This window comes from Seriola lalandi, unplaced genomic scaffold (genome assembly GCF_002814215.2).
Source record: "Seriola lalandi dorsalis isolate HSWRI2012SDOR001 ecotype SW California unplaced genomic scaffold, Sedor1 jcf7180002054927, whole genome shotgun sequence".
Taxonomy (NCBI): domain Eukaryota; kingdom Metazoa; phylum Chordata; class Actinopteri; order Carangiformes; family Carangidae; genus Seriola; species Seriola lalandi.
Window position 1 is genome coordinate 1,374,937 of NW_019525479.1, and position 9,731 is coordinate 1,384,667.

A 9,731-nucleotide genomic window follows, 5' to 3' on the forward strand; every position below is an offset into this window, starting at 1 on the left:
CTCCTAAAAGAATGTGGACACATGTGGCCCAGACCACATCTGAATGTAGTCTGAGTGATCAGATCTCAAATGCATCCTCAATGCATCTTGGGTGCGTTTCCTATTAATGTAGTTACTTATTATTTGTTCGCTCTCGCTCATAGGGTAACGTAACATTAACGTAACACAGGTAGTGCAGCCAGAGCTACCGGAATAACGCCCCACTACTTGTTTTCCCCAGATGAAATAAGATATCCACAGATCACATAATCCAGTTAATATTTATACACATTTTAAGCACTTGAAGATCTGATCATCACTAAAGCATGTGTCATGTAGAGAGCATATAAAACAAATGAAATAGTCAAAGTTATCATATTGACATTTAAGGTGTATTGATTGATTTTGAGACAGCAATCATGCGTTGACGTACACGCAAATAACATTCGTACACATAGTTTTAGTCATGAATCTGCACAGAGTTTGATGCATCTGGCCCCTGGCCTGAGCTGGAGATGTCAGTGAATTAATAAAAGAAGATAAAATTAGGACTGATCATAAATCACGTTGTGATTATTTTTGACAAATATTGCAATTGCAAAAATTGCACCTCCTGCGACAAGTGTTGGCTCATCTCCTAGGATAAAAGCACTACCTGACAAAAAAAAAAAGACAAAGTGTGTGAACAGAGGAGGCACATGTATTCATAAAATTAACTAAGTAGTATTGCTTGTATGAATGTGTGTGTGTGTGTATTTGGTTGTGGGTGTGGAGACAGTCAGATGGACAGGAGGAGAGAGAGTGTGTGAGACAGAGACAGAAAATATGACGAGTGAACAGAGAACAGATGACTGAATGTTGTTTTATGCTATTTTAAGCGTACAGTGTTCAGACAGTGTGTTTGCACTGGATTATTTCAATCTAAAAAGACACCAGCTATTATTAGCTGGTGTTGTTCATGACTCACACTAAATAAAATGACTAAAAACAAAAATCCACCAGTACAGTCCACGAAAACAGTCCTGCAGCTGGATCTGGGCCCTGACCTGCAGAGTCACCGTTTCCTGTGTGGTTTAATGGAGCTGTGGCGTTGAAGGTCAATTCAGGATGAATTTTACATGAAACTGCAATTCTGAAACACACACTAGTTGCTCTAAATTAAGTAGTATTCATCTAAAACCAACGGGCTCCCCTTAAAATTTAGATCCCTGTTCAAACCTTGTGTTGTAAGTTAAATCATCTGCCTTTTTTGCTGTGTCATCGTGCACAGAGCAACACAGGAAAACAGCCTGGTGGGTTTTTAAGTTTATGAAAAGTCCTGTCCCAGAATTACCTAAATATAAACCTGTAAATATAACTGTAATGGAAACAGAGGAGGGATGGAAAAGACTGTAATTTGTCTGCATTTCTTTTTTTATTATTTTAGTTTCTTCGTGAAGTTTAGTAGAGTGTAGTTAAATTGGACGGCAACCATGAATAATGTAGTTTTCTCATAATCGTCGGGAAGGTGTACCGATGAGTGCCAGAGAGAGAGGTCAAATTTTCAGTTACAACAAACTTCAAGGTGTCCTGACAGTGTTTCCTTCACCAGGGCACATGAACACCTTCATCTTATTCAATTCAATTCAATTCAATATAATTTGCATAGCACCAAATTATTACATTATCTCAAGGCACTTTACAGGGTAAGGTCAAGACCTTACTTTATTATAGAGGGAAACCAAACATTTCCCACAAAGACCAAGCACTTGACGTCAGCGAGGAGGAAAAACTCCCTTTTAACAGGAAGAAACCTCCAACAGAACCAGGCTCAGGGTGGGCGGCTGTCTGCCTTGACCGGTTGGGTTTGAGAGGAGAAAGGGGGTGGAGAGAGAGAGACCATAAACAGCTGTATATGCTGTTGATTCTTAATTGTAACAGTGAAAATAATAACAGTTATACCCGTAGGTAATGGTGTTATCATATATACTTTTAAATGTTAATTGTCCACCATACCGGAGATAATAATACTAATACTTATAGGTAACGGTGTTATCAATAATACCAATAAATAACAGTAATAATAGTAATAATAATGAGCTCCAGAAACCAAAATACCTTGTTGTGCTATTATGACGGTCAAATGAAGAAAACCTTATATTTGATATATTCATTCTTTCATATATTCATGCATTGATTTCTTCTTGTATTTGTTGTTACATAGTGATTTATATTTCCTGAAACAGAAGACCACCCATGTGCTCAACCCTTGTGTACTTCTCCTGAAAAAGGACATCAGCCTTTTGTTTTGGCTGGTTGACCTTTGCTTTTAATTGCACAGAGATAAAAAATATTTCCAGAATAATGTCACAAATTCAGAAAAGCTTCCCAGAGAATCTAAAATACAAGCAGCTAAACATGTCTAAAAGTAGATTATCTGAACCCATCTGAATTTGTTTTTGGCTGAAATGGAATCTAGAGAATAACCTTTGTGGAAAGTAGTGGAGTTATGGCGTCCTTTTGCTGAAGGGGGTTACTGGTTCGTTTCCCTCAGTGACAGTAAACATGCTTTAAAGATACAGCCCATCTGAACCCCCAGTGTATTATTGAACATGCAACCAGTATGTATCTTTATCAAAACACAGATCTTCATCCTCATCCTCAGCAGCAAGGGAAATGGGACACTGGATTTTTCCGTTCCCACAGAATGGAAACTTTCCACCAAATCCCGGAGAAATGGAGCTGACTGGTTCTCATGGAAATGGGTCGCTGGTGAGACCGTTGCAATAATGAGTCTGCAGATCCACAGCTCAGATACTGGGACAGATTTAGACAGACTGGGAGAGTTCTGGCATCAGCAATCACGCTCTTATCGAGATATTGTTTGTTTTCTCAACTGAAACCTCAGAGCTGAGAAAAGAATCTAAAGATAACTAACTGAGCCGTTTGTCGTGACAGTGAAGCATTTGTCATAATAAACTCATCATTTATGATCATAATTGTGTGTTTGGGTTTGTTTGTGCTCCATCCAAACATGTTGTTAAGTCCTGATTATTATTTGTAGCTGTCAATCATGAGATCAGGTAACTACTGTCATTACTGCAGCACTGAATAACACTGCTCATTATCCAGCCATGTGACCTTGTGAGAGTGGTTGGGCATCAAACCTCAGGACTGTTTTGGTACAGACCAAAATGTGTCTTTGTATCCAAGTAAAGCTTGTAAAGAACGTCTGTGATCTTGTTTACCTTCAGATAGTTTCTGATTTAAATAATAATTTTGCCAATTTTAGACGAAGTTGTTGCGTGGCTGCTTGTGTTTACACGTTTTAGAATCTAATTCAGAATAGATTTCAAGGTTCTACTGTTTGTTAATAAAGCACTGAATGAATTAGGCCCCGTCTCCCTCATTTGATTTGCTTGTTGTTTTGTTGTGCTATTTTGTTGTCTATTGATGTTTTGATTCTCTGTGTTGATTGTATTTTTCTTGATGTTGTACAGTATTTTGCTGAGCTAATCAAACCTGTTTAACATTTGAGAACTCAACATGTTTCTTCAAAGCGAAGGATAGTAAGTATCCTTTTGTTATCTGAGCATGTTACACAGTCAGACAGAGGGTCAGGGTGCAGCATTGTCAGGCTCAAAGGCACTTCAGAAGAGACCGGTGTGTTGGCTGTAATGAGAATCAAACGTGTGACTGTAAGTGTGTCTGTGTCTCACTGTGTCAATCATTGTGGTCATATTTGTCTTGGTCTCATCTTCATCCTCATCCTCCTCCATCTCCATCAGGGGCATTGGCCAGCGTGCTCGATTCCCACACAATAGAAACATTCCATAACATTCCGGAATGCTGCAGAATGATGGTTCCCATGGAAATGGAATGCTGAGAAGATTCCATCATGTGACTGTGATGTTACAGCAGATACCAGGGATGGTCATCAGAAATAGACTGTTTGTTTTAATAATACTGGATCATTGACAGCTGAGGCTGTTGTGGTCAGAATATTTCTATTTTAAATCTTTATTTAGAACCAGACGAGGTCGACTGGTCAACATCTCTACTGGAACAGCTGAAAATCTACATTTCAGTACAGTGACACTGTTGGCATCATCTCTGCGGTGTTTGTGGTGTTCGGCGTATTTATAGGTCGGAAGGATGTAGTGATTAAATAGATTCTCTGCTCAGTTTCCATCAGGACACTTGTCTCTCATTCTGTCTGAACATACTTCCCAGAACACTAATAGAAACCAAATAGAATCAGGATTGTTATACATTTTGGAAACAAGAGCGTGACGGTTTGCTTGGTTTATTCCAACTGACAGATAAAAAGAACAATGCAGTGGTAACTTACCAGGCTGTTCGGATAAAGAGGGTTTGTCTGAAATTGAACCAGTGAGAAAATTCTCCCACCAAACGTGCTGCAGGAGTCCGGTGCAGAGCTTCTGAAAAAGACACCAGCGGCTCTGTACTTTTCTGTGCAGGGTAGAAAATGTGAATGTAAAACAGATTCTCACACACCCCTTTCTACTGCTGCATTATGTATTAAATCATGACACCGCCATAATGTGGAAAATCAGAACGTGAATAAAGTGAATTGGAACAATAATTCAAACAACTACATGTAGGCAAGAATTTAAGATATGTATCATCAATGGCTGTTTTAAAGAAGTGAAGTGTTTAGGTAGAATATCCTGTTTCATTTGAACTATAGATGGATAGATACATAAATAAATATTTGACAAGAAACGTGTGAATAGTGTTTTTGGGTGGAATGTTAAAGGTCCAGCAGAGGGCAGAACATTCTGTTTGAGCCTGAATCTCAATGTGACTGTACAAGGAGACGCATCTAACTAACCCAGATGTTATTACTACATAACACATATCAAACATCTGCTGTACACCATTGTTCTGAGAACTGAGGGCTGACAGTAGGAAGGTCATAGGGTCACGTAGTGAGCAGCAGTGATAAACAGTGATATAAACTCCATGTGGTGTGGAATTGTTCAGTCAGCCATAAAAAGAATATTTAAAAAAAACAGTAACAGATGCTATGTGTGTGTGTTTTTGTGTCTCTCCCTCTATGTGTGTGTGTTAGCATGTGTCTTTGTGTGTGTGTATATGTATGTGTGTGTGTTCACAGTTGTGTAACAGCTTCTCAGCAGGTCTTAGTGTTCTGCTTACCTCCAGGGGCTTATGGCTCAGATCTGCTTTGTGCATGTGTGTTAAATATTTGCTCTGTTTAAAACTATATGTTATGTTGTCATATTGTCCTTCACGCAGAGCCTGGCGATGTATTGATTATAGTGTCAGTATTGTGAAGAGGGAAGATGTTCTCTGAGATTCTGAAATGATGTGTGTTTTAATTTATCTTAGTAATTTTTAATCAAGCAACGTTTTGATCAGACAGAGATCTTTGTCAGGTCTTGCACACTCTACCTGCATGGTGTTACAGTTGCCCTATGCCCTGGGCTCTATGCAGTCACTGCGTAAGTCCTGACCAGGTCCACACCAAACCTGCTGGACCACATCTGATCCAAACAAATATATTTTGGTTTCATCCGACCAAAGAATGAGCTGCCAACATTCATCAGCCATTTTTCATGTTCTTTTGAAGTTTAATCTGCAGTTTTGTGCCATTGTATGAGCGATGGTTTTCTTCTTGGATGCCGACCTTGTGCCAAGCTCTTAACCGCCTGTTGTTCAATGCAAGGTTGTGTAAATAATGAATTGTGTGTGGCGTCATGTGCGCCCTCTGTGATTGGTAGGTGATTGCCTGCTGTAATTGTGTTACAGCTTATGTTCAGTAGCCTGTTACACAGAACCATCTGTTGAAGGCTTTGATTGAAACTGATTGGAAAAGAGGAGGTGCTTCCAAAAAATACTCTGCAGGTGATTGGATGAACCATATGTCCATCACAGGCTAATGTCAACCAATCAGATGATCCTTCCCATTTTTCCGCAACCAGAGTATTAAACTCTTGCTGAAGAGAGTTCTGATATAACTTATGCTATAGTAACATCTATGCTAACCTCTTCAGTGTGTTTACAGTATGTGAGAAGTATAAGACAAACGTGTGTGTGTGTTTGTGTGTGTGTTGTATGTTTGCAAAAATATGCTGAAGGGCTGTGTGGAGAATCTGCTGCATGTGTTTATGTGCCATGAGATTATGCATGTGTCCTATATCTATAAATGTGAGTATGGACCTCTAAATGCACGCTGTGAATAACATGCAATTACAGTTCGTGCATTGTGTGTGTGTTTCTGCGTGTGCATCTAAGACAAATGCTGATGTCAGTAATGTTATGTAACCACTGTGATGTCAGTGAGCTGAGCTCCTTGGCCTGCTGTCATGTCGACGTCTGTTGTTTTAATCCACGAGGTCGACACAGCAACACAAACTGGCTCACAGCCTGACCTTCAGCAGACACACACACACAACTTGAGCTTTGGCGTCACAAATCAGCAGATTTTTGAAAGCTTGAAAACAAAGAATTAAAAACAATAAAAAATTTTTAAACATGTGAAGGATTAAATATTTTAAAATTCCCTACAAATTTTGCTCTGTGATTTCTTTGCAGGTTACAGCAACAGACTAGGGGGTAAATGTGTGTGGGTTCATGTTAAAGCAGCTTTCCTAACACCAGTAATAACAAAGCTTTCTGAAAGAGAAATATTTCTATACTGTTGTTTTGGTATCTAACACATTCCTTACATATATGTTCTATATATCAGTCTTAATTTCTTGTGTCTATGTGAGAGTGAGTCCCATTCATGATTTACTGAATTGAAAGCGCTACCCATCATTAATCTCTGTGTCTCTCTTTCTCTCTCTCTCTATCTCTCAGGACTCGTAACCTCTCTGGTGGTTCTCCCAAACCTCGACACACCAAGAAGATACACTTCATCAAAAACATGAAACAGTACGACACAAGAGGCAGCAGGTGAGACACACACAAAGGTTTACAGACGAGAAAAAAGAGTTTAATGTTGAAGAGTAAAAATAAACTTTTTAAAGTTCTTACCAGTTCTTGTCTGGCTGCAAAGTGGTCGGTTTTATTTTGTTTCATTTTTACTTTTCATTATGTTTTTAAGTGTGTTATGTTTAACTGTGTTCTGTGTTTCACCTCACTGAAAGACAACGTTCCCCTGAAGGACGCTAAAGATAAAGGTACAAGTTGAAAGTGGCATATATCACATTGTCCCACTGCTCCAGCCAAATCTTTGTCCAGGTGTAGATAGCGTTCAGCAGCGTGTTGAGCTCTGCTGTTCACAGCGTGTAGAGTTACAGAACAGCACAAGGTCAGGACAGTGGGCTTAGGCTTTAGGTTTGTTCATTTTCTATGGCATTGGAAAAAACAAGACAGCCAGTTTAAACAATAGTAGCAACTGTTTTTGACCCTGACACCTGTTCCTGCTGAGCTCTTTCAAAAAAACATTCATGGGTTCTGCAGGAATACAGGGTGCTAGAACTGTTACTTTAAGCCTACAGGTCCTTTTTATAACCCTACTGAGGGTTACACTCTCAGCAATAAGTCAGTCTACCATTGTGCAGTCACAGTGGGCTGTGGGGTTGATGGTTGAGCGTCCAATCAGAATACGCCCTGGAGAGTTATTTTGAACACATCTAAGTGAAAAAATACCCAAACAATCCCTCCTAACCTCAACAATTTCATGTGCTCTTTATAGTTATTAAAGTTAATGTTTGTTTTTATGATGTTATTAAAGGACACTAGGGGCCACAACGATTTTTCCATTACAGTTCCTTCTCTTTAACCTTGACATATGCAGCTGACATGCAGGCGTGAGCCCACCTTCACTCTAGAGCAGGAGGGAACTGAGCTGTTAGTTTAGCTCGTGGAGCCTGGACAGTTTCATTCTGTTCAATTCAATTCTTCCTCTATTGTATTCTATTCTTGTCCTTCCTTGCAGGGTTTATAAATCAGACCTGTGGGTCAAAGGGACGCAAGACTGCACATCAGATAATAATACACTCAGGGCTGATTGTTTTAAAATAGATCCAGTGAAGCGCAGCAGAGCTGTTGTTTGCAGTTCAGCCAAGTCTCCATGTTGTCACAGAGTGGCTTACACTGAACGTTAATGTAAGTAAATGTTGTGCCTCAGAACTGCTGCTGCTGAGCCCCAGGATCACAACCCAGGATTATGAATGGGTCACCAAGTGGTTGTTATGAATATGTCAGTATTGGTGTTTCCATCAACCACCTGCTGCCAGCGTTGTTGCAGGTTTTCATAGTAAAAGTAGCACAGTGCAGCTGGAAAATCATTCAAATATAAATAATGATATACAATCTGAAATTTATTTTGTTTGCCAAAGTGGCAATGCACCGCGGCATTGATGCATCTTGCATCAAAGGTTGCGCTCCTCCTTGTCAGTCTCATAAATGAGTCAAACCAGAATGTACAGATGTCAAACACATACTGGTAAAAGTCAGTGGAACGAACTCTGTTCAGTGATCGCAGTATCACAGTCGTCTGTTGGGAACAATCCACTCAGAATCATGGGAAAATATACTTTCAAACTACAGATCTTGTCTTCACACCACAGTGTCACATTGTCACCACATTTAGACTTTTTCTACGGTAACAAAAGTAATGTATTTGAATCTTCTGTCTGGAAATAAGAATTAAATTAGCTTCTTATGGATTTACAGTATCAGTACATATTTTGACAAAACTAAAGCTCTGATTATCCCGTCGTCTTTGTTCTTGATGCTAACCTCTACTCATCTGAATTGGAATATTTATGCTATATTGTAAACTGTGGACATAAAAGGCAAAGAACTCTTTTCAGAATCCAAATTTTAAACAATTTTGTCCATTAAAAACTGACCAAGAGCATGTAAAGTAGCACTTAAACTCTGTGAGCCATATGATGGTATTTCTGAGTAGGCTAACCAAAACAACAACATATAGCATTCTGAGTTTAGACATTTTTGTTACTCTGCTGTGAGCCTGTGAATAAAGAGTGAGAACTGAACATAAATAGCCTAGGGTTTAAAAAAACACTGCTCTACAGCATATCCTTTGTGACAATGAACTTTCCTTCATAGAGCTTATTAAGATAAAGTCAGTGGTCACTGTTAATATCTTGGTCTCATCTTAAGTTAATTTAAAGGTCAATTTAAAAGAAAAATGGATAAAATAAAACTTCTTGGGATGTTCTCTGTGTGGCTCAGTAGTTACAACCTCTGAGTCAGGGGTTCAGATCCCAGTGGGAATGCTGTTTATTTTTCCTGAAGGTGATTATGGAATGATTTGCCTCCACTGTTATGAAATGTGTTGTAATAAATGGACGAATGAAGGAGAGAGAATCCTCAGAGGAGTCACATTTCCAGCAGATCTGTTGTGATGCTTCTGCTGTTTCCAATTAACTCCCTGGTGACTTCCTGCTCTTGACTTTCCCATGCATCATGGGGAACAAGCTGTGTGTGTGTGTGTGTGTGTGTGTGTGTGTGTGTGTGTGTGTGTGTGTGTGTGTGTGTGTTAAACTGCGTTTAATCCAAATTCATAATCTGTCTCATGGGATGGACAGAGGAGGAGGAGCAGCAGGGACACAAGGGGTCAGTCCATTTTTTTTTTACAGATGTGTCCAAAATAAAGTTGTAATGATTCATTCTCAGTGTTTATTCACTTTTTATGTCAAATTCTACAGCAGATAACTATATATTTATCTCTTGTCTAAAGAAAATAGGCTCAGAATCAACTGAAATTCTTTACCCCTTTGGGTCCTCATTAAAAATGAACTGTAGGCGTT

The 9,731-nt window shown here is 39.2% G+C and overlaps 1 protein-coding gene across 1 annotated transcript in view; it reads left to right on the forward strand.

Annotated features, from left to right (window-relative positions):
* The window catches only part of cables2b (Cdk5 and Abl enzyme substrate 2b), a 42,398-nt gene that overhangs the window by 17,079 nt on the left and 15,588 nt on the right, over nt 1-9,731 (forward strand). Inside the window, exon 2 of the mRNA XM_023393012.2 lies at nt 6,805-6,900. Within this exon, the coding sequence (XP_023248780.1) occupies nt 6,805-6,900 (96 nt within the window). The remainder of the gene's footprint in view (nt 1-6,804; nt 6,901-9,731) is intronic.